At 63.0% G+C, this 26,981-nt stretch overlaps 1 protein-coding gene across 3 annotated transcripts in view; it reads right to left on the bottom strand.

The window, feature by feature from the left end:
* The window catches only part of DNAH17 (dynein axonemal heavy chain 17), a 103,805-nt gene that overhangs the window by 41,337 nt on the left and 35,487 nt on the right, over positions 1-26,981 (bottom strand). For 2 of the 3 annotated variants that reach the window (XM_078438076.2, XM_078438075.2), the window contains exons 22-44: positions 26,586-26,808; positions 25,250-25,366; positions 25,079-25,165; positions 23,894-24,046; positions 21,765-22,013; positions 19,872-19,994; positions 18,259-18,606; positions 18,061-18,152; positions 17,598-17,724; positions 16,805-16,957; positions 15,266-15,391; positions 15,002-15,109; positions 13,608-13,739; positions 13,138-13,298; positions 12,346-12,502; positions 11,164-11,268; positions 9,580-9,737; positions 9,012-9,150; positions 8,660-8,887; positions 8,131-8,268; positions 6,764-6,896; positions 2,542-2,669; positions 1,743-1,891 (exon numbers count right to left, since the gene is read on the bottom strand). In XM_078438076.2, the coding sequence (XP_078294202.2) occupies positions 1,743-1,891; positions 2,542-2,669; positions 6,764-6,896; positions 8,131-8,268; positions 8,660-8,887; positions 9,012-9,150; positions 9,580-9,737; positions 11,164-11,268; positions 12,346-12,502; positions 13,138-13,298; positions 13,608-13,739; positions 15,002-15,109; positions 15,266-15,391; positions 16,805-16,957; positions 17,598-17,724; positions 18,061-18,152; positions 18,259-18,606; positions 19,872-19,994; positions 21,765-22,013; positions 23,894-24,046; positions 25,079-25,165; positions 25,250-25,366; positions 26,586-26,808 (3,534 nt within the window). Of the gene's footprint in view, positions 1-1,742; positions 1,892-2,541; positions 2,670-6,763; positions 6,897-8,130; positions 8,269-8,659; positions 8,888-9,011; positions 9,151-9,579; positions 9,738-10,135; positions 10,249-11,163; positions 11,269-12,345; positions 12,503-13,137; positions 13,299-13,607; positions 13,740-15,001; positions 15,110-15,265; positions 15,392-16,804; positions 16,958-17,597; positions 17,725-18,060; positions 18,153-18,258; positions 18,607-19,871; positions 19,995-21,764; positions 22,014-23,893; positions 24,047-25,078; positions 25,166-25,249; positions 25,367-26,585; positions 26,809-26,981 lie in introns of those variants that run through there. The other variant, XM_078438077.2, reaches the window with a different exon arrangement.

Raw genomic sequence — 26,981 nt, forward strand, 5'->3', positions numbered from 1 at the left:
GGGCCACCCCAAGGGCGAGGGTACAGACTCTGGAGCCTGCTGCCTGGGCCTGAATCGACTTCGGCCAGCAGCAGCTTGGGCGAGTTACTCAACATGTCGGGCTCCCAGGTTTTTCACTTCTGAGTGGGAGTGAGGACTGCCTGGGCGGATATTTTTAGAGCCCGCAGAAGGGAGCCTGGCCTGCCGTGAGCGCTAAGTGCCCTGCCTAAAGCATAAACAGCGTCCGGCCCCCTGGTGGGTCAGCGAGCGCATCATTTCCAGGATGGGGCAGAAGCGGGGGGCTCACGTCACCAGACACGGCTAGCCTGGCATCCGCAGCCCCGAGGACAGGCTCTGATTCTTACCGTGCCTCCAACAGAACGGAGGACCGGCAGCTAAAACGTCTGCCCCACTGCACCCTGGGTTGTCCAGAATGACAGAGCGATCCTTTCCACGATCTGTGTCCGCGGGCAAAGCGTGGTAAGCCCCCGCCCGGCTCCCAGGGGGAAACCTCGCTCCCCTTCCTGCTCTGGGATGTGCTCTGCGGTCTCCCGGCCTCAAGTCACTGCTGTCCCCGTGGGAGGGATGGGGGGCGCGTGTTGGCCCCCTGCCCTCTTCACTTCCCCCCTCCTCGTCCCCAAACAGCCGCTCACCGGCTTGCTCCTTCCTCCGGGGGCCTCGAGAACCACTCCTGGCACAAGGCTTCCTTTTGGCTCTCTCCTTCCTACCCCCCACCCCCTTCCGGTGCCCCCGAACCCTCCGCCTCCCTCCTGTTGCCTCGTCTTCCCACCCTGGAAACTCTCACATGTGGTGTAGTGGCTCCCAAAACACATGTCCACCAGGACCCATAAATGTGACCTTATTTGGAAAAGGGTCTTTGCAGACGTAGTCAAGGTTAGGATCCCGAAATGAGGGCGGGCCCCAATCCCATGACTGTCCCTACAAGAAAAGGGGACTGAAGGGAGACCACGAGAGACAGAAAGGTGGCCATGTGGATGTGGACGCAGAGATCGGGTGATGCATCCACGAGCCAAGGGTCGCCACGGGTGGCCCGGAGCCACCAGCAGCCAGGAGAAAGGCCTGGGGCGCTGGCTCCCTGGGGGCCTCTGGGTGGAACCAGACCCTCCAACACTCTGATTTTGGGTTCGGGCCCCCGAATCAATGCCAGATCTTCCATTTCTTAAGATTTTGAGCATTTCTCACATTGTCCCTTCCTCCCTGCCCCCAGTGGTCACCCATCATCCCCTGGCGTGGCCGGCCCTCTTCACCCCAGAAAGGGCCCCCGTGTGGGCCCCGCAGGCTGGTCCAGTATCAGCTCCTTCCTGCCAAGAGCATCTTCAGGCTTGACGCTCCGTCCACGGACTCCCGACCGCCACCCGGACCCCGGAACCTCCCACTCTAGCCACCCCGCCCCGCCACGTTCCCGTCAAGGCTGGTTCTCGCCTGGCGAGCTCCCTGCAGTTTCTGTCCGCCTGGAAAACTCCCTCTCCCGCCAGGTTTCAGCCCAAACTGCGCCTTCCTCTTGGGAACACTTCCCCGCAGGGTTCCCGGCGCACGGTGCCGTGGGCTAGTCCCCGTCACCACACCTCGTGTTCACACGGCTGTCGCTGGTCCTTCCGCTGCCGTGCCCCGGGGCCCGGGGGAGGCCCTGCGTGCGGTATTTGTCGAATGAATGCCCGCACGCCCTCACAGGCGACTTGGAAACGCCGCCAGCCTCGCCTTTCTCTGCCAGTTTGGAACGGAAAAGCGAAAACCCAACTCACGGGTTCCACCCCAGGTCTGCGGGGTTGATGTACAGAATCCCGGCTCTGGAGACGGTGGCCGGGGTGGCCGTCCTCAGGTGGCTGATCTCAAACACCAGCCTCATGGTGCGGTTCAGGGGGATTCGCTCGTTACTGGCCAGCGTGAGGACCTGGGAAGGGGGTCAGGCCTGTGGGTTTTCAGCGGCCGACGTGCCATTGTCCTGATGGTTTGTCACACGGGGGTGTCTCAGAACAAAGAGGGCCCGTGCACCTGTGCTCGTCACCAGCCAGCTTCCCTAGATGTCCCTGACACCTGTCCCACCCCCAGACAACACGGGAGGCTTCCCGAAGTGAGCACCGCGTAGGGCATCAGTGTGATACCACATTTGCTTTGGGAAAGCGTGCCCCCCCCCCCCCCCGGAGTTCTTGTGTTCCCTGTTCCACCCAAGTAAGAATCGTCGTCTTCCGCTGTTTCTAGATCATTCTGAATTCTGTTTCTGTCTTCCAAGATGTTAGATGTCCTGCCACGTTATGTCACGTGCCATTTAGGCAAGAAAGTTTTCCGTATCTGTGCCCTTCACCCATGCTGCTGCCGTTCCAGACAGACCCTCGCTCCCCAGGGCCAGCCTACGGAAGGTTCCGTCTCACTCCCCAGGGCCAGCCTACGGAAGGTTCCGTCTCCCTCCCCAGGGCCAGTCTACGGAAGGTTCTGTCCATCGTGTGCAGCGGGTGGTGACGTGCTTCCCGTGAGCCCCCTGCCCCCCTCCGGGCCATCGCCAGGCTTTGAGGGTTAGCTCTAGAATCCAGGAGCCCCTTGAACCTTGTTGTCATCCATGACGGTGTTGAGAGATTCGATCCACATAGGGTCTATGTCCCCATCCAGGACGATCCACTTGGGGCCATCATGAGTGATGTTGGCCAGGTCCCGCATTATGGTGGAGAAAAGGCCTGTGAATGAGCAGGGCCAGGGTGGGTGAGCAGGGCTGGTGTGGGTGAGCAGGGCTGGGGTGAGCAGGGCTGGGGTGGGTGAGCAGGGCAAGTGTGAGCAGGGTTGGGGTGGGTGAGCTGGGGTGGATGAGCAGGGCGGGGATGGGTGAGCAGGGCCGGGGTGAGCTGGGCCGGGATGGGTGAGCAGGGCTGGGGTGGGTGAGCAGGGCCGGGGTGGGTGAGCAGGGCCGGGGTGAGCTGGGCCGGGATGGGTGAGCAGGGCCGGGGTGGGTGAGCAGGGCCGGGGTGGGTGAGCAGGGCCGGGGTGAGCTGGGCTGGGGTGGGTGAGCAGAGCCGGGGTGGGTGAGCAGAGCCGGGGTGGGTGAGCAGAGCCGGGGTGGGTGAGCAGGCCCAGGGTGGGTGAGCAGGGCCGGGGTGGGTGAGCAGGGCCAGGGTGAGCTGGGCTGGGGTAGGTGAGCAGGGCAAGTGTGAGCAGGGCTGGGGTGGGTGAGCAGGGCTAGGGTGGTTGAGCAGAGCCGGGGTGGGTGAGCAGGCCCAGGGTGGGTGAGCAAGGCCGGGGTGGGTGAGCAGGGCCGGGGTGAGCTGGGCTGGGGTAGGTGAGCAGGGCAAGTGTGAGCAGGGCTGGGGTGGGTGAGCAGGGCTAGGGTGGTTGAGCAGGGCTGGTGGGGGTGACTAGGGCTGGGGTGGGTGAGCAGGGCTGGCATGAGCAGGGCTGGGGTGGGTGAGCAGGGCAAGTGTGAGCAGGGCTGGGGTGGGTGAGCAGGGCAAGTGTGAGCAGGGCTGGGGTGGGTGAGCAGGGCTAGGGTGGTTGAGCAGGGCTGGTGGGGGTGACTAGGGCTGGGGTGGGTGAGCAGGGCTGGCGTGAGCAGGGCTGGGGTGGGTGAGCAGGGCAAGTGTGAGCAGGGCTGGGGTAGGTGAGCAGGGCAAGTGTGAGCAGGGCTGGGGTGGGTGAGCAGGGCTGGCGTGAGCAGGGCTGGTGTGGGTAAGCAGGGTAGGTGTGGGTGAGCAGGGCCAGGGTGAGCTGGGCCGGGGTAGGTGAGCAGGGCCAGGGTGGGTGAGCAGGACCAGGGTGAGCTGGGCTGGGGTAGGTGAGCAGGGCAAGTGTGAGCAGGGCTGGGGTAGGTGAGCAGGGCAAGTGTGAGCAGGGCTGGGGTGGGTGAGCAGGGCTAGGGTGGTTGAGCAGGGCCGGGGTGGGTGAGCAGGGCCGGGGTGGGTGAGCAAGGCTGGGGTGAGCTGGGCTGGGGTGGCTGAGCAGGGCTGGGGTGGTTGACCAGGGCCGGGGTGGGTGAGCAGGGCCGGAGTGAGTTGGGTCAGGGTGGGTGAGCAGGGCCGGGGTGGGTAAGCAGGGCCGGGGTGAGCTGGGCTGGGGTGGGTGAGCAGGGCCGGGGTGGGTGAGCAGGGCCAGGGTGAGCTGGGCTGGGGTGGGTGAGCAGGGCCGGGGTGGGTGAGCAGGGCCGGGGTGGGTGAGCAGGGCCGGGGTGAGCTGGGCTGGGGTGGGTGAGCAGAGCCGGGGTGGGTGAGCAGAGCCGGGGTGGGTGAGCAGAGCCGGGGTGGGTGAGCAGGCCCGGGGTGGGTGAGCAGGGCCAGGGTGGGTGAGCAGGGCCGGGGTGAGCTGGGCTGGGGTAGGTGAGCAGGGCAAGTGTGAGCAGGGCTGGGGTGGGTGAGCAGGGCTAGGGTGGTTGAGCAGGGCTGGTGGGGGTGACTAGGGCTGGGGTGGGTGAGCAGGGCTGGCGTGAGCAGGGCTGGGGTGGGTGAGCAGGGCAAGTGTGAGCAGGGCTGGGGTAGGTGAGCAGGGCAAGTGTGAGCAGGGCTGGGGTGGGTGAGCAGGGCTGGCGTGAGCAGGGCTGGTGTGGGTAAGCAGGGTAGGTGTGGGTGAGCAGGGCCAGGGTGAGCTGGGCCGGGGTAGGTGAGCAGGGCCAGGGTGGGTGAGCAGGACCAGGGTGAGCTGGGCTGGGGTAGGTGAGCAGGGCAAGTGTGAGCAGGGCTGGGGTAGGTGAGCAGGGCAAGTGTGAGCAGGGCTAGGGTGGTTGAGCAGGGCTGGCGTGAGCAGGGCTGGGGTGAGTGAGCAGGGCTGGTGTGGGTAAGCAAGGTAGGTGTCGGTGAGCAGGGCCAGGGTGAGGAGGGCTGCTGTGGTTGAGCAGGACTGGCATGAGCAGGGTTGGTACTGGTGAGCAGGGCTGGGGTGGGTGAGCAGGGCAAGTGTGAGCAGGGCTGGGATGGGTGAGCAGGGTCAGGGTGAGCTGGGCTGGGGTGGGTGAGCTGGGCTGGGGTGGGTGAGCAGGGCCAGGGTGGGTGAGCAGGGCCGGGGTGGGTGAGCAGGGCCGGGGTGGGTGAGCAGGGCCGGGGTGGGTGAGCAGGGCCGGGGTGAGCTGGGCTGGGGAGGGTGAGCTGGGCCCAGGTGGATGAGCAGGGCCGGGGTAAGCTGGGCTGGGGTGGGTGAGCAGGGCCGGGGTGGGTGAGCAGGGCCGGGGTGAGCAGGGCCGGGGTGGGTGAGCAGGGCCGGGGTGGGTGAGCAGGGCCGGGGTGGGTGAGCAGGGCCGGGGTGAGCTGGGCCGGGGTGGGTGAGCTGGGCCGGGGTGGGTGAGCTGGGCCGGGGTGGGTGAGCAGGGCCGGGTGAGCTAGGCCGGGGTGGGTGAGCAGGGCCGGGGTGAGCTGGGCCGGGGTGGGTGAGCAGGGACGGGATGAGCTGGGCCCGGGTGGATGAGCAGAGCTGGGGTAAGGTGGGCTGGGGTGGGTGAGCAGGGCAAGTGTGAGCAGGGCTGGGGTGGGTGAGCAGTGCTGGGGTGGTTGAGCAGGGCTGGTATGGGTGACTAGGGCTGGTGTGGGTGAGCAGGGCTGGGTGAGCAGGGCTGGGGTGGGTGAGCAGGGCTGGTGGGGGTGACTAGGGCTGGGGTAGGTGAGCAGGGCCGGGGTGGATGAGCAGGCCCGGGGTTGGTGAGCAGGGTCGGGGTGGGTGAACAGGGCCGGGGTGAGCTGGGCTGGGATGGGTGAGCAGGGCTGGTGTGGCTGAGCAGGGCTGGGGTGGGTGAGCAGGGCAAGTGTGAGCAGGGCTGGGGTGGTTGAGCAGGGCTGGTGGGGTGACTAGGGCTGGGTTGGGTGAGCAGGGCTAGGGTGAGCAGGGCTGGCGTGAGCAGGGCTGGTGTGGGTGAGCAGGGCAAGTGTGAGCAGGGCTCATGTGAGCAGGGTAGGTGTGGGTGAGCAGGGCAAGTGTGAGGAGGGCTGGTGTGGGTGAGCAGGGCAAGTATGAGCCTGGCTGGGGTGGGTGAGCAGGGTCAGGGTGAGCTGGGCTGGGGTGGGTGAGCAGGGCCAGGGTGGGTGAGCAGGGCCGGGGTGGGTGAGCAGGGCCGGGGTGAGCTGGGCTGGGGTGGGTGACCAGGGCCAGGGTGAGCAGGGCCGGGGTGGGTGAGCAGGGCCAGAGTGGGTGAGCAGGGCCAGGGTGGGTGAGCAGGGCTGCGGTGAGCTGGGCCAGGGTGGGTGAGCAGGGCCAGGGTGAGCTGGGCCGGGGTGGGTGAGCAGGGCCGCGGTGGGTGAGCAGGCCCGGGTGCCCCTGGGACGCCTGCTGGTGACCTGCCTCCACTCCGCCTGAGTGAGCAGGGCCGGGGTGGGTGAGGTGAGCAGGACCGGGGTGAGCTGGGTCGGGGTCGGTGAGCAGGGCCGGGGTGAGCTGGGCCGGGGTGGGTGAGCAGGGCCGGGGTGAGCAGGGCTGGGGTGGGTGAGCAGGGCCGGGGTGGGTGAGCAGGGCCGGGGTGGGTGAGCAGGGCCGGGGTGGGTGAGCAGGGCCGGGGTGAGCTGGGCCCGGGTGCACGAGCAGGGCCGGGGTGGGTGAGCAGGGCCGGGGTGAGTTGGGCCGGGGTGGGTGACCAGGGCCAGGGTGAGCAGGGCCGGGGTGGGTGAGCAGGGCCAGGGTGGGTGAGCAGGGCTGGGGTGAGCTGGGCCAGGGTGGGTGAGCAGGGCCGGGGTGAGCTGGGCCGGGGTGGGTGAGCTGGGCCGGGGTGGGTGAGCAGGGCCGTGGTGGGTGAGCAGGCCCGGGTGCCCCTGGGACGCCTGCTGGTGACCCGCCTCCACTCCGCCTGCCCGGACCCGGCTCCTCCTACCGTCTTTCCATTCCCTGGTGGCCGGGTTGATGATCCCAAAGAGCTCGTCACAGGTGACTGCCTTGGGGTCCAGGTCCACAGCGATCGGCTTCCTCTTCATGTTCTGGTAGGTCTTGTGGAGAGACTTGAGGACCTGGGGGCGTGGGGGCGGGGGGACGGGCGTTGACACCGGGCTCGGGGGCCCGGCCACTCCGGCACCCGAACCCAGGAAGGTGCCCTCCACCAGGGCTGCGGGGGCCTCCTGCGAACCCCAGGCAGAATTCCTGCTCTGCGACCGTTGTGCTTTGCCGACACTCGGGTGAGCCTGCGTCCCCCGAACGGTGGCCGAGGCAAGTAACCCGGGGACGGGGACCGCAGGCGCTCCCATCCGCGGACAGCGGAGCACCGTGTGCCCGGAGACCGGGCGAAGCTCGGGAAAACTCGCAGCGATTTCCTGACCGTGGAGGCCGTCCCCGCTCGTGGAAGAAAACTCCCCGCCATCCCTCCACCCAGAGAAAGGGGTGTTTAAGGACATTTGTCGGTGGTTCACGTGAACGCGCGTGTGTGTGCGTGTGTGCGTACAGACATAAACATGCATACGTGTGGGGCGCCTGGGGCGGGGGGGGGGCGCTCAGCCGGTTGCGCATCGGGCTTCGGCTCAGGTCACGATCTGGCGGTTTCTGAGTTCGAGCCCCACGTCGGCTGTCAGCACAGAGCCTTCTTCTGATCCTCTGTCCCCTCTTTCTGCCCCTCCCCTCTCCCTCTCTCTGTCCCTCAAAAATGAATAAACATTAAAAATGCATACATATGTATATGTTCCTTTTAGAAGACTGGGTTCATACAGTTTCTGCCTTTTTAAAAATAACTTGTGAGCGTCCCCCGTGTTATTACTTTGGAAACGATTTTGAATTAATAGCACGGGAGTCCGTCCTGTGGGCGTCCAGCTGAACGCTTGGCTGGCTTCGAATCTTCCGATGTTATCGATGTTAGTAACATTGGCCGCCACCCTCTGCTGCTCACTATGCCCAGATAGTGGCAGGGGGCAGGGGACAGGAGGGGGGTGGGGAGCTGGTGCAGGGGGGGCAGGTGGGGACAGGAACGTGGGGAGCTGGTGCAGGGGGGGCAGGTGGGGACAGGAATGTGGGGGGGCTCACACGGGGGGAGGAGGGGACAGGAACGTGGGGGGCTTGCACAGGGGGGCAGGAGGGAACAGGAGGGTGGGGGTGGGGCACTGGCCACAGAGGGCCAGGTGGCTGGTGTCCAGGGGGAAGGAGCAGGAAGAGAGGAGGACCCAGGACAAGGGCTGCGGCTGCCCCAGGGGTGTGGGGAGGCGACGAGGCCCTGCGAGGGTTGCACGGGGGGCGGGGGGAGGGTGGGGGGCGGCGTGCCTGGGATTTGCCGCTGCCCGCGTTCCCGATGACGAACACCGAGTGCCGCACTTGAAGGAGCTCCTCGAGCTGTACGACCTTGAGCACGAAGCTGTCTTCCGCCTGCAGCTTGAGCTCCACGACGCTCTGCTTGATGATCTGGGGAGGCGCGCACAGGGCGGGGTGCTGGGCGCGGGGACCAGGCGGTCCTGGCGGGAGGGGGACTTCCTGCCTGGCAGGGGGTACTGTGAGGGAGGCCCCCGGCGTGGCTGTGTTCGCTCGCTCGTTCTCGCCCTGCCGGTGATTCTCCCGAGCACCCCTGCGGGGGACAGACCTGCCCGAAGCCCTCTCCGGTCCCCTGGGAGACCCGGCCCCCAGCATTGAAAGAGGGGCCCCCCCCCCAGGGCTGGAAGGCCGTTCGTGGCTCCAGGGGGCCTCTCGTGGCAGAGGGAGCCGCGTGCCCCACCGTCGCACCTGCCATGGAGGTGACGGCGCGAGACACCCCCCCCCCCCCACACCTGGCTGGACCCGAGGGCCCGCCAGGACCTACCTTTTCAAAATTCAGGTCCCGTTTGCGAGGCACATCCAGGGCAGGGAAGAGGTCCCCGATCAGCCCCATGAACACAGGCAGGTCGTCGGTCACGATCTTGGGGATGTTGAAGTCTCTCAGCGCCCTCATCAGCACCTGGTCCTCTGCCCGGCTGGGGTCGCCCCTCTTCAGGGAGCCGGCCACCACCAGCACGGACTTGATGGCTCGCAGGCCCCAGTCGTAATGATCCTGGGGAGGGCAGGCACGGGCGGCGGACGTGAGCGTGCCTTCCGGCTCGGGCAGCTTCCCCAGACCGGCCCGGAAGGCACCCTCCCCAGCCGCCCTGCGGGCCCCAGATGCCGTCAGCTTGCACCTGCTTCGACAGGAGCTCCCTGCACAAGGTGTAGAGCGTGATGAACTTCCTGGCCAGCAGGCGGGCGTCCAGGAAGCCCTCGGCCACCAGCATGATCTCACATATCAGTTCGAAGTCGGGGACGACCATGGCACAGGGCCTGGGGGAGATCAGCGGGGTGGGCCTCCGGCTTCTCCCGTCTTCCTCCCGCCACCCCATGGTTGGTCAGCCAGCCCCGCGCCTCACCTGCCAGGCAGCCCGCAGCGTCAGGGTTTCGGGGCCGAGGGGGTGGGCTCCCAGCAGCCCCCCTCCACTCTCCACCTCCCTGGTTCCTCCTACGCCCTCTGCCCTCCGCCCGGACTGTCGCCAGGCCCTACACCTGTTCTACGGACTCTTCTCTGAACCCTGCCTTCCACCGAAGGGCACGCGCCCCGTGCCCCCCAGGAAGGCAGAGAGGGAAGACCGCCGTCTACTTTTAGAGGGGGCCCTGCCTGCTAGACCCCCTGCCTCCCCGACTGGGGAGCCCCGTGTCCCCGGCCTCCCCTGGCTCCCAGCTTGCTCTGGGCTAGCTTCCCCTCTGCCCACGCACCTGAACAAGGCTTTTAAGTTCTCGGGCAACTCGGTGCGTCCCGCGTAGCCAGGGTTCATGGTGATGAACAGGCCCACGGTGGGGACGAGGCTTATCATCTCTCCCAGGAAATTGAAAGTTTTCTTCTTGGCCCGAATTGCATCTTGGACACATTTTACCTAAACAAGCACACAGACACGTCCGCGTGGGAATGACCAGTTTCTTCGGGCTGGATCTCCATCTGTGTTAAAGTGCATGGCTGTGAGTTTGCAGAGGACGCTCCTGGTCTCTCTCTCTCTCTCTCTCTCTCTATCTTTTTGAGGGGGGGAGGGGCAGAGGGGGAGAGAGAGAGTCTTAAGTAGGCTCCATGCCCAGTGCAGAGCCCAGCTCAGAGCTCAATCTCGTGACCCTGGGATCACGACCTGAGCTGAAATCAAGAGTCAGATGCCTACCCGACTGAGCCACCCAGGCCCTCTTTTCTCTCCTTGTAATGAAACTTCATTTTGAGACACTAGACTCACGTGCAGTTTTCAGAAACAATGGGGAGCACATGCCCGGGTGCCCCCGCGTGACCTACCCGGCGCCCCCTAGTGGTAACATCTGGCACAGCAGCAGTGCAGCATCACAAGCAGGACCCCGACGCCGACAGTCGAGACAAGGGACATTGCCGTCACCACGAGGACCCCTCACGTGCCCTTCTATAGCCATAGCCCCACTTCCCCCGGCCCCCACCTTCTCCTTGGCCCCCGGCTCCCTATTGCTGTAATCCTGCCATTTCACGAATGCTGTGTCTGATCGTGCAGTTTGTAATATGACGTCGCCCGGCAGAACGCCAGGGTGTCGTGCGGCGTGTAACGTGATGTCACCCAGCAGAACGCCGGGGACGCCCCCCCCCCCCCCGCCCGTCTCCCAAGGGCGAAGCTGCCTCAGAGTTGGTTCCGCACTATCGCTGAGTGGTGTTCACCTCCTAGCGGCTCCGTGTGTCCCGTTCCTGCCCTGGAAGTGCCGCGTGGGAGCACTGATCAGAGCCACCTCTGTGTCAGACAGTCTTTAAGAAAGCCGGCACTGGGGGAACTCTAAACTTCAGGGGTCCTTGGCCGGGTTTGACGTTCCGCCCCGGCAGAGCAGCTGCGAGGCCGCGCGCCACCACTGGAGGGCGCCCCACGATCGCGGTTAAAACCTTCCAACCACCCGGACTTGAATTCAGAGTCTCCGCCTTCCCAGCAAAGTTCCCGCCCCCGGTCCTGGCCTTTCCTCCCTGGCTGGCCCGCAGCGCAGGGCTCCCTTCCAGAAGGGCTCCCCCCCACCCCCCAACCCCATGCGAAGCCTCTAGCTAGCACCCTGGGCCGGTCCCTGCTGGTCCATTCGAGTCAGAAAACATTCTGGGGTGCAGTGACCGACTTAGGGGGTGGGGCAGTAAGTGCGGCTGCAGCCCCTCATCTGCGGTCGGTTACGTACACGCCGCTCTCTCCGATGCTCACTGGTTTCGCTTCCGTGCGCCTGCCCGGACCCCGGGCCCCCGAGGGACAGCCCCGGGGGAGACCGCCCGTCTCTGTGCCACAGCACCCCTCGCTGCACGGCGCACTAAGCCCCGCGGGGCCCTACCTGCACGGCGATCACCGACAAGACTTCCACCGAGATTCGGTTGAACTCGTCGAAACAGCCCCAGGCTCCCGTCTGGGCCAGGCCCTTGTAGATGTTGCCGCAGGACTAGAGAGGGGGAGAGAGGAGAAGGGAGCCCTGGGGAGAGGTAGGCAGGCGGAGGGCCGGCGCCCCCCGCATGGAGCTGGCCGCCGGGGAGAGCCCATCCTGCCCCGGTGATCTCCCTGGGGTGGGGGCTGCCCTGCCACCCCCTGCCCCAGCTGGACAGTTCAGACAAGCGCATTCATGTAAAGTGCAGCCCTTGCAATGTTCTTCTTGCGCACAAGGGAGGGGGCTTCTCTCTGAGGGGCTGGTGGGGCGTGAGTGTCGGTTTCTTCTAGATGCTTCTGGCACCCCAGTCCTCAGCTGGGTGATCGGCAGTCTTCAGTGATTCTGCGAGGGCTCCAGGGAGTGTTACGCTCCTTCTGGGGCGTCTGGGTTCAGGTTTGACTTCTCCGGACTACAGAGGCTGGCGTGGACCGTGACCTTGCTGGTGAGGTTGCTGGTGCCACCTCAGGAGGGTCGGGCCCCGGGGCTCGCATGCGGGTGGGGAAGGGACTGGAGGCCCCCGCAGGCCCAGGCTCCCGGCCTCAGGCCCACCCCCAGCCCTCCTGTCGGAAGCTGCTCTACGGGGCCTCCAAGAGGGTATGCACTCTCCCGGGGCCCTCAGAAAACTGACACCATTCTGCACAGTCTCCAGGGCCTGGTGGGGCCCGGCCTGGCCTCTGGCTCCCCTCCTAAGCCTGCCTGGACTTGCTTTTACCCGGAAGCCCCAGGCTGGATGAACCACGACACAGGTGCCCCCAGCCACCAGGGGGAAAGCTCAGAGCCGAGGCTGGGAGGAGGTCCCCTCCTAGGGCGGGTCAGGACGTTCGGGGCTGGGCGTGCTGACCCTAGGAGCCTCTTCCAGACATGTTAGTCACATCCACGAGGCCCCAGCTTCCCGGGAGGGCCAAGACGGCCAGCAGGGACACAGCTGCTGAGCCTGCTGGGTGCAGAGACTCTGCAGACCGGGAACCTGGGGCCTCTCCTCCCCCGGTTCGGCCTGCAGTGTCCAGATGCCTAGAACACGCTTGGAGCGTGGAGGGTGCTGTACGTGGTCCCCACGGGGGCCTCTGGCCGCCCCCTCCGGGCCTGGGAGCTCACCTTATAATCCATTTGCTCGGAGCAGTTGAAGACGTACACCATGGTGCCCAGGGCCCTGCCCAGATCCTTGGTGGTCTCAGTCTTTCCCGTCCCGGCGGGGCCGGCAGGGGCTCCGCCCATGATCAGGTGAAGGGACTGGGTCAAGGTTATGTAGCATCTGTAAGGGACCTCTGATCATCCCGAGTGCGGCGACCCCACGGCTGCCCCCTCTCCTCTCACCGTAGGGTCAGCTGGTCGTGCTCATGGTGCACCTGCTGGGCGCCAGGGAGGGACAGGGACCGGCCCGGCCAGCGCGCGAGACGCGGCCCGGGAGCCAGCACCGTCCTGGGGCAGATGCGGCACAGACGCTGTGCCCACCGCAGGGCAGAGTAAACCAGTGACAGTCACCTCACCATCTTGGAGGGCTCGCTCTGAGCACCTCCTGGCTGGTCGGAGTGCTTCGTCTTATTAAATCGCTCCTTCTTCCACAAGCTCATTCGTAAGATGGCACCCCCCCCCCCCCCCACCGCCGCAGGCCCCCAGAGAGGATAAGCCAGTCCCCCAAGACCGCACGGCTAGTGAAGTGATGGGTTCAGAACACGGTGCCCGAGGCTGGGTGTCCCCACTGGGCGGCAGGACTGAGTCCGAACGCAGGCCTCCCCTTCCCAAGCGCCTGGTTCTGTCAGCCACGGGGGTGGGGGGGGGGGGGACATTCGGGTCTGACAGCGCGAGAGAGCACGGGGAAGGGTCTGCAGAAAACAGGCGGTTTCCTTTCCCGGTTGCTCGGGAAGCGACGGGCGCCGGCGCCCTCACCTGTCCGTGAGCGGGGTGATGACCAGCCTCGGCGTGTTGCCCAGGTACTCGTACGAGTACTGGATTTGGGCGTCGCAGATGTTGGCAAAGCAGTGTCTCTTGTCCTCGTCCCAGCGATGCCGGAGCTGTGACTGCCAGGTGAAGGCCTGGGAGCTCTCCACCTGCAGGGAGGCGGCAGGAGGGGGCAGTGTGGGAGCCACAGCTGACCCGGGAAGGCCCCCCGTCCCTCCTGCAGGGTCCCGCCCCCCCCCCCCCCCAGCCCAATCCTGCTGACAAGCGAGCCCCTCCCCCCGGATTGACTGCTCACCAGGGGTGAGTCTCAGGGAGGGATGGGGTTGGGAGGGGTGGCGCGGGGGGGGGGGGGGGGTGTGTGTGTGGCTGCCACCAGGAATAGAGTGGCCTCCCCAGGAAGAGGCACCAACGGGGGGCTGGGGTCCCCGAACACCTGACCCTTGCCCGAGCGCCCGTGCCTTGGCCGTGATCATCTTGGCGACCACGTCCCGCGCGTGCACATCGACGGTACAGACGGTCATGATTTTCATCCTGTCGCCGGCAGTGAGGGTTCCAATGAGCAAGGTGATGAGTGCGTTCAGCTGGCTGATCTGCAGGGGCAGAGGCACCTCGGCTGGGACCCCACGTGCTGCCCGTGCACCGTTCCCCCCACCCCCCCACCCTGCCTGGCTACGTGGGTCCCCTGGGAGCTCACGGCCAGGGGGGACGGTAGGGTAGGCACGCCCGGCACGCCTTTGCTTACAAACAGGGAGCGCAGAGAAAGTTCTTCATATCCCCCAAGTTGGGGGAGGGGGGCGGGGTAAGCAGAGCAGCCCCTGATGGAATTCCGCGGAGGCTCTAAAAATGACGTAGCCCGAGAAAAATCTAGCGCCACGGGGAGATGGTGGGTATTCAGTAAAAGCGGGGGGTTTTGAAGCCCTGCAGATAGTGTGTGTGTTATTTCCGTGCAAGTCAATCACACGCACGTGAAAAGATCGGAAGTGTACATACAAGTTGTTGACAGTTGGCACAACAGGTGGTGGGGGTTATGGGTAGCTTTCCTCATGTAAAAAAAAATTACCTTTAGTTTCGAAATTTCTTTAAAAAAAATGCTTATTTATTTATTTATTGTGGACGAGGGGGAGAGAGAGAGAGAGAGAGAGAGAGAGAAGGAATGAATGAACGAATGAATGAATCCCAAGCAGGCTCTGTGCTGTCAGCACAGATCCCCATGTGTGGCTTGATCCCACAAACCGTGAGATCGCGACCTGAGTCGACAGCAAGAGTCAGACGGTCAACCGAAGGAGCCACCCGGGCACCCCTAGCCAAGAATCTATTTATTTTTTTTAATGATTTTAAATCAATTAATTTTTTTTTTTTGATATTTCCAACATCAAAGTTTACTAGAAGATCCAAGAATCTTTCAAAAAAGGCTCACGGTAGCCTTTGATGATTTCCAGACCAAAAAATTAAAGTTATCCGTTTCTAATAAGTTTTTTTTTAATGTATATTTATTCTTGAGAGAGAGCGAGTGAGGGAGTGAGCCGGGGGGCAGTCAGAGGGAGACACAGAATCGGAAGCAGACTCCAGGCTCCGAGCTGTCAGCACAGAGCCTGACGCGGGGCTCGAACTCACGAACTGTGAGATCATGACCTGAGCCGGATACTTAACCCCCTGAGCCACCCAGGCGCCCCTAAAGTTACGTATTTCTAAAACGGTTGGTTTCCTTTGGGCAGAACCACTGGGGGTTGCCAAGACTGGAGCATTTTGGGCCGACCGACGGAAAGGGCAATCCCGCAAGGCCACAGCCGCAGAGCGGATGCCTCTGGAAATCTCTCGGCAGTGTTTCGGATGGACCCGCGGGACCACGCACCTGCTTTTTGTTGTAATCTTTGATGGCGTTTTCATAGCCTTCCTCCAGCCTCGCGAACGCCAGGCCCACCTCGGTGGCCCACCAGATCTGCGTGCACGTGAGCGCAATCTGAAAACAGACGGGCCCCCCCCCGTCGCCCGCGCTGTGAGCGTCACTTCTGATAAAACAGTCCCTGCCGGCCAGATAGGCCGTTACCGGTTGGACTGACCGAGGGGCAGGTGAACACAGCCACCCCCCCCCCCCCCCCCCCCCCGAGCCTCAGACCTGGGCTGGGTAATCAAAGATCCACTGCTCCCTCGGCTTTTCCTCGTACGTCACCACGGCTTCTGGAATTTCGTGTCGGAGCGTGGCGCGCATTCGGTCAAGCACTCGGTTCAGCCAGACTTCCACCTGGGGACGGGAGCCACACTAACCTGACGGGCCCTGAGCTCAGCTAGCTCCAAAGACTCGCTTTGTCATTAAAAAAAAAAAAAAAAAAAATACCAGTGGTCGTCACCCCAGGGGTAGGAAAGTCTAGGTTTTTGCAGAGCAGGAAGAATGACCCGCTTAACAAAATACACTTGGGAAGCCCAGTGGTGCCCCCCCACCCCCCACCTCCCGGAGACTTGTCGCACTGGGCTGGGTGTTTAAGCGTGCATGTGATCTCCAGGCAGACAGGGGAGGGGATCCAGAGAAAATTCTAGAAGACTGGCTACGTCTGGGCCCGTGGGGTGCTACTGATGTTGGGAGACATGGCATCTGTCCTCTCGGGTCCCCGGCATGTTCTGGCTGCTCCTCAGGTGCCTTGTGTCAGGGTCCAAGGTGGTCCCGTGAGACAAACTTGCAGACGGGCCTTCTTTGTATTTGGAAATACAAGCCCTCAAGTAGTCATTGCTGGCGGGGGTGGGGTGGGGGGTGGGGTGGGGGGTGGGGTGGAAACAGGACAATCAGGTTGGTTTTTCGTTTAGACTAAAGACGGTGCAGGCCAACTGTGTCTGTAAGGAGCTAACCGGGGGAAGCGGGTCTGAACACGCCTCCGTGACTGGCTCTTGCCCCAGCCCTGCCAACCTTGTCCTGAGATTTTTCCTTTTTTTTTTTTTTTTAACATTTATTTTTGAGACAGAGAGAGAGAGAAAACACGAGTGGGGAGGGTCAGAGAGAGAGGGAGACACAGAATCTGAAACAGGCTCCAGGCTCCGAGCTGTCAGCACAGAGCCCGACACGGGGCTCGAACCCACCAACGGTGAGATCAGACCTGAGCCAAAGTCGGATGCTTAACCGACTGAGCCCCCAGGCGCCCCTGAGATCTTCCTCTTTCCTCCCCCAGCGAATTCGTCTCTGAGCTACATTTCGTTTAGGATGATGTCAAAATCCCGTTTGGTTGCTGAGTTGGGCAATGAGATGGGGGTGGGGGGTGGGGGGTGGGGGGTGGGGGCGGACAAGGGGCTGCCGGAAGTTTCTGTCGGCAGGAGGTGGCCTCTCAGGGAGGCTAGAGAAGGGAACGGGCCGCCCGAGGTGAGGAGAGCCCTCTGGTCAGTCAAAGCCCTAAAGCTGACTGTTCGGGGCCCCCCCAGGCGGTCCCCCCACAAGCCCTCGAACAGCTGGACTGTGTCGGAAACCTCCCCTCCCCACCCCTCCTCTTCTGGCTGTTAGCTCGCAAGATACGCTTCAGGCTGTGCAGACGAGGCGTTGCTGGAAATGCTGTAAGGAAGCTGGTGGAGCTTTTATTCGAGAGAAGGACCGTCACGGGCTGGCGGCCGTGCCGACACCCCCCGCCAGAGGTCCCCGCTGTCCCTCCAGCGCGGACGTGCCCGCGGCGCTCACCTGCCCCGAGAGGTCACACTCTTGGTCAAAGTGAACGTACTCGTCTTCCTTGCTGTGCATGCCCAGGCCAACTTTGAGAGGCTTCCTGTCGTCATCGAGGCGGAACTCCAGCTTGCACAGGCTGTCGAAGAGCTTGGCCAGGTGACGGCCCACCTGGGGCGGGACAGGGCAGACACTGGGTCAGGTGAACCAGGGACTGGGCGGGGGGGGAGGGGCACGCGGCCTGCTTCTCTCCCCCTCCTCTGATCGGTGATGACCAAACACGTGTGACCAACCAAGGGCACAGCGGAGGGCTCTGAGGCGGGAGCCGTCACTGAGAGACAAAGGTCTGTTCCGGAAGATTCCGTTTCCTTGACAAGGCCGTGTCCCTGGGCCACCCCGCGCAGACCTGCTTGTGCGTCCCGTGACTTTACGATTCAAGGAAAATATAGTAAAATATAGTCGTTTCCCCCACCTGCTTAGTTAGTTACCCCTTTTCTCTTTAGCAGCGCCTCAAGGAGACTTCTCCTCCTGGCTCTCGGGGCCTGGGGTCTGTTAGGACCAGCCAGCGGGCGGGTCTCTGAGAAGGAGCGGCTCACCAAGCCCCGGGCCTCCAACCCGTCTTCCAGATGAGGAAAACGAGGCACGGGAGGTATGGGACAGGATCTGAGACGCGTCCAGTGAAGCGGTCATGGCCGGGCCCCCGGCAGTTTCTGGCGCGGACGGCCTTGTGGAGGTGACGTGCACCCACCCGCCTCCACCCCAGCCAGGGCTGCCGAGGGGACGAGCACGGGGCCGCCCGGGGCCCGCCTACCTCCACGGGGTTGTTTCCGTTGGAGAGAATGTCCAGGAGGTCAGCCGAGGAGACAAAGTAGAACCTCGGGAAAGCCAGTCTTTTGGTCTCTAAATATTCCGCCAAGGCCTTTTCGCACACGGCCAGGCTAGGAGGGGGCAGGAAAGGGGGCTGTTGAGGCCCAGTCCTGGGAAGGCCGCCTCCAGCCCAGCCCAGCCCAGCCCGTCCGCGCTGGGCTGACAGCCCCGGAGACGCCCGGCTCGCAGCCCGTTTCATTCAGACCTTCCGACCGGACACGCCGCGGGCGTTCCTCTGAGGCCGGACACACGCTGCGTGGCCGGCGTGGCACCCTGTGGCCGGGAGCACGAGCCCCCAGGAAGGGGAGTTTGCTCTGTCCTGGCCCGGGGAGGGGGCGGGGCGCGGGCTGATGGCTCAGGTCCCTGCAGCCGGGACGCCTCTCACCCGGACAGGCGTGGGGACCCACCTCTTCTTCAGATTCTCGAGCTTGTCGTAGAGGCCGGGTTTGTTGGTGGCCTCGACCACGTTGGGCGTTTTCACCGCCTCCTCCATCAGGGCCTGGGAAGAGACGGGACCCCCCCGCCCCGCAGGGCGTCAGTAGCCGCGTTTTGTCCGCAGAGCCCTTCCCGCAAAAGCCCGGGAGGAGGGAGAAGGCTGTGCTCGCCTTGAACTGCATGTCAATGCCGTCGAAGCGCCTGGAGTCCTCTGGCAGCTGGGCGCGGATGTCTTCTGAGCCGATGAAGATGCTCTCCAGGTGGCTCCAGGTTCTCTGGACCTCAAACCAGATGGAGATGACGGAGTCCGCCGTGGACAGCTTCTGCTGCCAGCTCGTCACCTCCTTCAGGAAGTGGGACAGGTACTTGGACATCATCAGGTTCTGCAGCTGGACCTGGTTGTCCTCCAGTGTCTCCACCAGCACCTCATCCGACTTCAGCATCATGGTGCCCGTGCGCGGGTGCGGCTCGTGCTCAAACTCCATGGTGGACCAGGTGCTGTCCAGGGCTTTCAGAACCTTCCAGGGGACACAGAAACGGGCTCCCTCAGCGGCTGGCAGGAGGGGCCGAGGAGGACCCGGAGTTCTGTGGAACACGGGACGAAGCCCTGCTTTGAGAAGACCGACACGTTCACGCCAGCAACACTGACAGCCGCCAAGAGGGGGAAACAACCCAACGTCTGTCCGTCAACAGACGAACAGACAGGCGAGACGAACAGGTCATCGGCAGGCCGTTGGGCCACAAAAAGGAATGAAGTTCGGACATACGCTCCCACACGGGTGGACCTTGACGACATCACGCCATGTGAAAGCAGCCAGACGGAAAAGGCTGTACGTTGCGTGACCCCGTTCATACGGGACGGCGGGATGGGCGAATCCATAGGGACGGTGGGTTCGTGGTGGCTTAGACGAGGGACAGGGATGTACGGGAAGGTGGGGGGATTTCTAGAGGGCGTGGCTTTCTTTTTGAGTTGACGGAAACGTCCCAACGTGGAATAATTCTACCACGTGATGCTTGCCCACATCTATGGAGAGACAAAAGCCACTGAGTCGTACGCGTTACATGGGTGAGTGCGACGGCATGTGAATTACGGCTCAAAGAAAGCCAAAACGTGACCACTCACGCTCGCCAAGCAGGTGAGGAGACAGGTTTGAACCGCAGAGGGAATCCTCCCCAGTGTCCCTGTGTCCCGGGACCGCCCCAGCCAGCCGGTGGCCAGCCCTCCTGTCTTGCCTCCTTCCACCTCTCCTCCAAAGCCACAAACAAGGGTGCTCCATGAGAGGAGAGAGCTCGGGGCAGTTTTAAATGTGCTACCATCGTTGGGGCGCCTGGGTGGCTCCGTCGGTTAAGCGTCCGACTTCGGCTCAGGTCACGATCTCACGGTTCGTGGGTTCGAGCCCCGCATCGGGCTCTGTGCTGATGGCTCAGAGCCTGGAGCCTGCTTCCGATTCTGTGTCTCCCTCTCTCTCTGCCCCTCCCCCACTCGCGCTCTGTCTCTCTCACAAATCAATAAAACATTAAAAAAAAAAAGTGTCACCATTGCGCACAGGAGACCCAAGTACAGCCGGGGTGGAGGAGTGGGGTGGAGGGGATCCTTTCCTCAGTAATAAATTCTGGAAGTATCTGGGGGGGCGTCGGTTAAGAGAAAGCCCACCAAGCTTTCGTTTTTGTGTTAAGTGGCCACTGGACCCCATGCTTGTAGGCGGTGGGCTGGTGGGTCAGGTTGAGCATCATCCCATATGAACAACGTTGCTTTTGACAAAACAAAACAAAACAAAAATACCTTTTCCATCCCCGACTCTTTCACAGCCTTGTCAACGATGTTCCGGACCTCGTCCTCGTATTTGTGGAGGTTTAACTGTAGTAAATCGGCCAGGGTGGTCTCATCTGACATTTCGAATTTCACCTGGGGGGTGGGGTGGGGGGAGAGGCACGTTCCGCATCAGGTCCTTTATTTAGCACGGGACAGACATCTCTGTGCCTTGTGGAGAGAGGCAGGTGAGCAAGTAATCCGGGCTGCAGGGGGGGAGCGAGCGGGAGCTCTGTGCCACTGTTGACGGGCTGCGTGACATGGGTGAGTGGCTCTTGAGATGAGATCATCCTGGATTATCTGTGTGGCACCTAAACCCAGGCGTCCTTATAAGAGAGGAGGGGAGGGGAGGGGAGGGGAGGGGAGGGGAGGGGAGGGGAGGGGAGGGGAGGGGAGGGGAGAGGAGAGGAGAGGAGAGGAGAGGAGAGGGCTTTGAAATGCAGAAGAAAGCCATGTGGTCACAGACACGGAGATTGGTGGGACGCGGGAGGCAGCCACGAGCCAAGGAACGCCTGGGGCCACCACAAGCTGGAAGAGGCAGCGAAGGACTGTCCCCAGGAGCCTTCAGAGGGAGGGACCCCTGCCCACACCCTGATTTCAGACTTCCGGCCACAGAGCCACGAAAGAACACGTTTCTGTGGTTGGAAGCCCCCAGTGTGTGGTTCTTTGCTGTAGGAGCCCCAGGGCGCTAACGCACCTGCTCAGGGATCAATGCTATTGACGTTACTCGCCATTGTTTTCGTAGCAGGCAGAGCTGAGTCTCGGGCGCTGTCGCTCTAGTGACAGAACCAGGTGCTGGCATTGTGCCACGCAGTCCTCAAACCCCTTCCACACGCCCTCTCCTTCGTTCTCGCCGTCACACGGACATTTCCCGACACCGCTTCTGAGCCCCCTCTGGAAACTGGCTTAACCCATTGATAGAACGGAGCGTCTCCCGATCACATTTGGGAAAATAGCTGCCGGGGTTTCACTAAGTCCCCGGCTGGGGCGTCTTAGTTGTCTGTTGATCGCCGGCCAGGGATCTCTCCCGGGGCGCCTGGGTGGGCATATGAAGCTGCTGGCCAGTGGCCTGGAAAAGCTGTGGTCTCAGCACCCAAGTACCCCAGACAGCCTTTCTGGTTGTCTTGTGTGACTTTCTCCCAAGGCTCAAGCCACACCCCACCTGCTCCCAAAGCCTTTTCTGTCCTTCCCTGCCCTCGGAGAGGATGCCTCCTCTAAACTCAGAATCGCTGCTGAAAATCCCACTCTGGGATCCCGAATATGATGGCTCGTGCTATCCTCCTCTCGCTTCCCTGAGAACAGAGGCTGTGTATTCCCCCCCCCCCCCGCCCTCTCTCTCTCTCTCTCTCTATCCTGGGCACCGCTGTGGGGCCTCTGCAGAGTAGCTGTCCAATATAGTTTTGTTCAATGCTTCCAGGCGGTGGGAACTGTTCCTATCTGCCTCCTGCGGCTGTCGATGCCAATAACAGCCCTCCAACTAGGGGACACCCCTGGGAAAATTAGGACGCTAGGGCTCTGTGGTCCCGGGGTGCACGGGGAAGCCAGGATTGCTGTTCATCGGAGCCGAACTTCCGGAACCCTGTGGACAGTCAACTTACAACCGAAACCGACTGCCGGATTCGCGGGGCCCGGTGCAAAATGAAAACGATGGGGCCCTTTGTTAAAAAATTATTAGGAATTCCCAGACGGCCACAGCAGAGCGCTGCACGCAGCACGGGGGCCCTCTGCGCGCAGAGCCCCGCCCCCCCACCCCATGTGACCGGTCCAGGTCACAAGTGCCCGAAGCCGGCCTTGCCCACGCCCGGCTTCGCCCGCGTCGGGCCGGCCCGTCCCGCGGCGAGGCCGGCAGGCCGCCGAGCGCACTACCTGGGTGGCCTGCATGAGCTGGTGCCAGTGACGGTCCCGGATGGCGGGGTTCTGCAGCTCGCTGACGGCACGCAGGGACGTGATGGTGTTCTTCACCATGTTGTCCAGCCCCACGAAGGCGTCCCAAGCTTTTATCTCCTTGTCCAGGGACCTCACGTCCTTGGCAAACTTCTTACAGTCTGTGTCCATCTGTTCGACGTTAATATTTTTCCACTTGGTGGTCTTCCAGTGGTCGATGCTGGTGTTCACCTGGGGGGGGGACAGCTCACTGAAGGTTCGGGAAGACGGCCGGGTTACCTTCCTGCCGTGGCCCCCCGGGGAACAGCGAGGGTGGTCAGGTGGACAGATACAAGGGTGGCGGGGGCCGGGGCGGGGAGACGAGTTGTACAGATACAACTTAGAAGTCGGCAGTTAAGACAGATCTGGGCAGTGTCCTATGGTGGGCGCTATCGCTCTACTGTTTTTATAGTTTTTTTTTTTTTTTAATGTTTGTTTATTTTTGAGAGAACAAGAGACAGAGGGCAAGCGGGGGGAAAGGGAGAGAGAGAGAGGGAGACACAGAATCCGAAGCAGGCTCCGGGCTCCGAGCCGTCAGCACAGAGCCCGACGCGGGGCTCGAACTCACGGACCACGAGATCAAGACCTGAGCCGAAGTCGGACTCTTAACCCAAAGGCGCCTCTACTTAACAGGACCACCCGACGTGCTTCGACCAGGAAAACGTGAGTGATGCCTGGCACTTGGGGGCAGAGGCACTTCACGGCCAGTGCTCAACTCCGAGTTCTGTCGCCTTGGCAATCACGGACACGCGTGTGGCTACCTAGCCCGGATCTCTGAGCCGCCCCAGGGCTGCTTGGAACCAGCGCGTGGATTCGGCACGGAAGAGAAATACGCTTTTGCTGTTAACAACACAGAGCTGTCTTTCAGGGCTGTTTGTCAGTGCAGAGTAACCTGGCTTATACTGACTGGTGACAACGTGTTAGAAGAAACCGGAAGACACAGAATGTTCCCCCGGGAAAAACCCTACCAACAGTGAAGACAGAAGACCACAGATCTTCTGGGTCTGGGATGGGCTGAAAACGGATGCGTAGCTGGGATCGAAGGGACGAGATTACTGGCAAGAGATTATTGAGGCAGGGAGGCCCGGGCGGGACAAGAGTACTTGTTACCAAAGGAGACAGAGGTGGGGTGTTTACAAGAAACCTGCCTGGAAGCTATGCTCAGAGGCAAACCTCAATCACATCAGTGGCTCTTTCTGGCAGGTTTAAGCTTATTCTCTATCCTGTTTTCCTAGAAGCGTCCTGGCCAGTTCGGTCTGGAGAACTGTCCCTGAAATACTCTGGCTGTAAACGCTTACTGTTCCCTCCCGGGCAACGTAGGCTCTAGTCTGTGCTGAGCGGTGTTTGTCGAGGGGAAGTGCGGCCACCCGTCCTCTCTGGCTTTACCGCTGCCTTCTGGGATGGCCTTCCGACGCAAGAGACTCGAGTTCAGCTAAGTGTGGAAAGTAAGTATGCGTCCGCTCTCGTTAGGAGCGGTCGTGAGAGAGCCTGTGACTCCAGAGACGCCTCCCCCTGTGTAAGCACTGCGTGGGCTCAGGGCGGTCATCTTCAACATCGAACTCTGTCATCCTGACAGAGGAAATAAACGAGGAGACAGAGGGGGCTTCCGTACGGGAGCCCTGCGTCACGCCGGGAGAGCAGTTCTCCCCCAGATTAGCTCGCGGAGAAGATTCGGCTCCGTATAAAGGCGTGATGGTTTTCCCTCTCGCAGGGGAGGAGGATTTGACAAAGATTCTCAAGTTCGATCCCGAGAATGAGAGAGAAGGCTCACGCGTCTCTGCCAACGGGGGAGCTGGGAGGAGAGGCGGCAGGAGCCCCCAGGCGCTCGGGCGCTACCCTTCAAGAGGGGGTGCCTGCGTCGGCCACGCTGTCGCATCCGAGCGGCAGAAGGATAGCGGGAGCACCTCGTCTGGGCGCTGGGGTGCGGTGGGGGTGCACAGCCCCCTCCCCCTGACATCCGGGTGCTGGGCTGCAGCCGGTGCAGAGCCACCCGTCCCCCCCGCCGCCCCGTCCTCGAGTCCCCGTGGCGCTGGCCTGCCCCGTCCACACCTGGTGCCTGCCATCCGCCTCACCATGACGATCATGTCCCAGAGCTCCTTCAGCAGGCGGACCTCCTTGTGACAAGCTTTGAGCTGCTTATAGTCTGGGACCGTGACTTCGAACAGGCTCCCGGACTTGCACAGGGAGTCCATGATACTCTCCATGGACACGATGCTCTTTTGTTGCTGGGGGGGGGGGGGCGGTGAGGGAGGGGGTCAACAGCACCGTTGGCGCTCAGTGCTGGCCTCCCTCTCGCCCTCCGCCACGTCCCGGGGCACCTTCTCGCGGTCGCCGCCAGCACCCTGCTGCGTCCCAGCCCCACGCGCCGACCATGGGGCAACGGTCGCTACCCTCCCCTCCTGCCTTCAGACGCCCGCTGCTTCTGATCGTGCGGGGAAGGCGGTTTAGGCTCAAGAAGTGAACGGACTCTATGCGAACTTCCTGAGACTTCCAGGCTTTCCTAATTTTCACGCTCTATTTTATTTTTTTTTTACCTCATTAAGCATTACGTAGGTAATGCCTGATTGCTTTAAATATGATGGAAGCCTAGGCAAGAGGAGGAAGGCAAGAGTCACCCCAAACCAGGAGAGCGAGAGTGGGTGCTTCCGTGTCGAGTACGCGCGTTGTCTGCGCGGGTGTGAAGGTGGGCTCCCCGTGTGTGCGGGCGGGTGGCTCCAAGAGGCCTTTCGCACGCACACACCCGGTTACTAGACAAGCTCACGCAGGATCCCCCTGCAGAATCAGCCCAGGTCCCTCAGGCTCCAGGAGACGCTGTGTGCCTCCCACTGGGCTCGGGGACGTGACCCTGTAGAACGGGGACCATCTTGGGGACCATCTTGGGGAATGGCAGCCCCGAAGCTGCGTGGGAAGAGCAGAGGCTGGGGGAGGGCACGCACGGGTGACCCTGAAGGTCACACGCACTTGGGGTCTCTTGCGCTAAGTCCTGAGTGCCCCACACGCTCCCCCGCGGGACCCGAGCCCGAGTGGGTTGTCAGGCCCAGCCCCGTGGAATTTGCACGTTGGACGCCGGCCACGGATGAAACAGTGGAGACGGAGGGGGACGTGGTGAGAGGCTCGGGCACAGGACTTGGGGTCCGTGGGGACACCTGCGCACACGCACAGCCCCGAGGCCAGGCCCCTCGGGGCCGCGTCCCTGGACGCCCACGAGTGACAGCCTGAGGAACGGCCGAGAGGCACCGGGGCCTCGACCAACGTACCTTATTCAGGGACTTGTAGGGGTCGGGGTCCGTGAAGGTGAACGGCGCTTCTTGCCGGAACTTCTCTCTGAACTCGTGCTGCTTGAGCTAAGGGAGGAGCAGCCGCGTCACCCTCCCCAGCCCGGCCACGTGGAGGGTGTGGGCCCGGCCCCCCCGCCGGGATGGCACCACCTCAAACTGCTGGCACTTCCGTCTCAGGATGTTGACCTCGTTGGCCTGGAGGGGTGCCACGTTCTGCTTCACCTGGATGGCCAGCTTCTTGGTGTTTGTCCACTGCTCGGGCAGCTCCTGCGGCAGATCGAGCCCGGGGGCCGTTCCTTTTTCCGTTGTTTCAAGACACTTTCTATCGCGAAGCGTTACGGACTCACGGGGAATCGCCAAAGCAGTAGAGAGTCCTGTGTGCCTCCCCCCCGGGGCTGGCACCTCAAACGGCCGCGGTGCGACCCCCCCACCCCAGGAAACCAGCATCGGCGCGTTTCCGGGAACCAGGTGGCAGACCTTGTCCGCTTTCACCCTGCGTTAACCCGATTGCATCAGCGCACGAGTGTGCACGTGATTTGTGCGGGAGCGTGTGTCGTCCTAAGCGACCTGAACCCACGTCTAGGTCCCTGTGACCACATCCTCAGCGCACAGACACGGAACTGTCCTTTGCCGGGAAGAACTCGTCCTGCATGGTCTCTGTATCTGCCCCCAGCCCGTCTGTGGGCAACCACTAACCTTCTCCCCATTTCTAGAATCTTGCTAGTTTAAGCACGGCTTTAACAATCAGATGGCTTTTTGTATTTTCAAAGTTCTCCACCCCTGAGCAAATATCGGACTTCTGATCGTAAGATGCTGAGGCCCTCCCCCCTCCCCCCTGCCCTGCCACGCGGAGAGCCGGGCTGACCCGGGGCCTTCCGGGCTGGGCGGTTCCCAGAGCAGCCGCCCCCGTGTCCCTCCAGGAGGGAGCCGGCCCTGCCTCGGCCTCACGGCCCTGCCCCTCACCTCTGCGGGGCCTCCGCCGACCCCGCTCTCCGTCCACTGTCCCCTGCACCCGGGGCGGACCCGTCCTCGGGGGCAGGTGTGGGGTACAGGGGCATTTTTAATCCAACAGTTAAAGGGAGGCCCCACTGGCCCCACCCTGGAGGCCGCCTCAGTGTCCCTTCCTCTGTGGGGACATTCCACGGGGTTCCTGAATCCAGAGGGGAGGTTTATCGTGCAGGCCCCGCGTGAGGCCTTGTCCCTGTTCAGACAGCCTGCACCCCCACTGCAAGGCCCCCAGCAGTGGGCGGCCTCCCTCCCCTCTTCCCTGGACGCCCTCCTCCCCTCTTCCCTGCACACCCTCCTCCCCCCACCCTGCCCAGCACTGGGCGGCCTCCCTCCCCTCTTCCCTGGACGCCCTCCTCCCCTCTTCCCTGCACACCCTCCTCCCCCCACCCTGCCCAGCACTGGGCGGCCTCCCTCCCCTCTTCCCTGGACGCCCTCCTCCCCTCTTCCCTGCACGGCGCGGCACCTGGCCACTGTCTACCTGCAGCTTCACATGCGTCTCCTCCGGCATCTCCTCCCCGTAGGTCTTGAGCAGCTCGATGGTTTGCTTCAGGGGCTCAAACATGTTGTCGGTGGCCACCTGCCTCTCCTTGACCTTCATCAGATGCCCCATCACCTCCACGAGACCGTCATAATCCCCCTCCTTGAGGGGCTTTGTCAAGCCCATCCTGGCAACTTTCATGAAGGCCTCTAGGTCAGCCAGGCTGTTGAACGAGAGGGCCCGGTGACAGGCGCCCCCCTCCACGGGGAGGGTGAGGCCCATCGGAGGCGGCAGCCAGCCGCGAGGGCTCCCCGTTGTGCTGCGGGGCCGTGCTGAGCAAGGGAGGGCTCCTGTCCGCCCCCCGACACCACCTTGACCCTCACCCTATGCCTTACC

The sequence above is a fragment of the Panthera onca genome, chromosome E1, assembly GCF_046562875.1.
Source record: "Panthera onca isolate mPanOnc1 chromosome E1, mPanOnc1 haplotype 2, whole genome shotgun sequence".
Classification (NCBI taxonomy): domain Eukaryota; kingdom Metazoa; phylum Chordata; class Mammalia; order Carnivora; family Felidae; genus Panthera; species Panthera onca.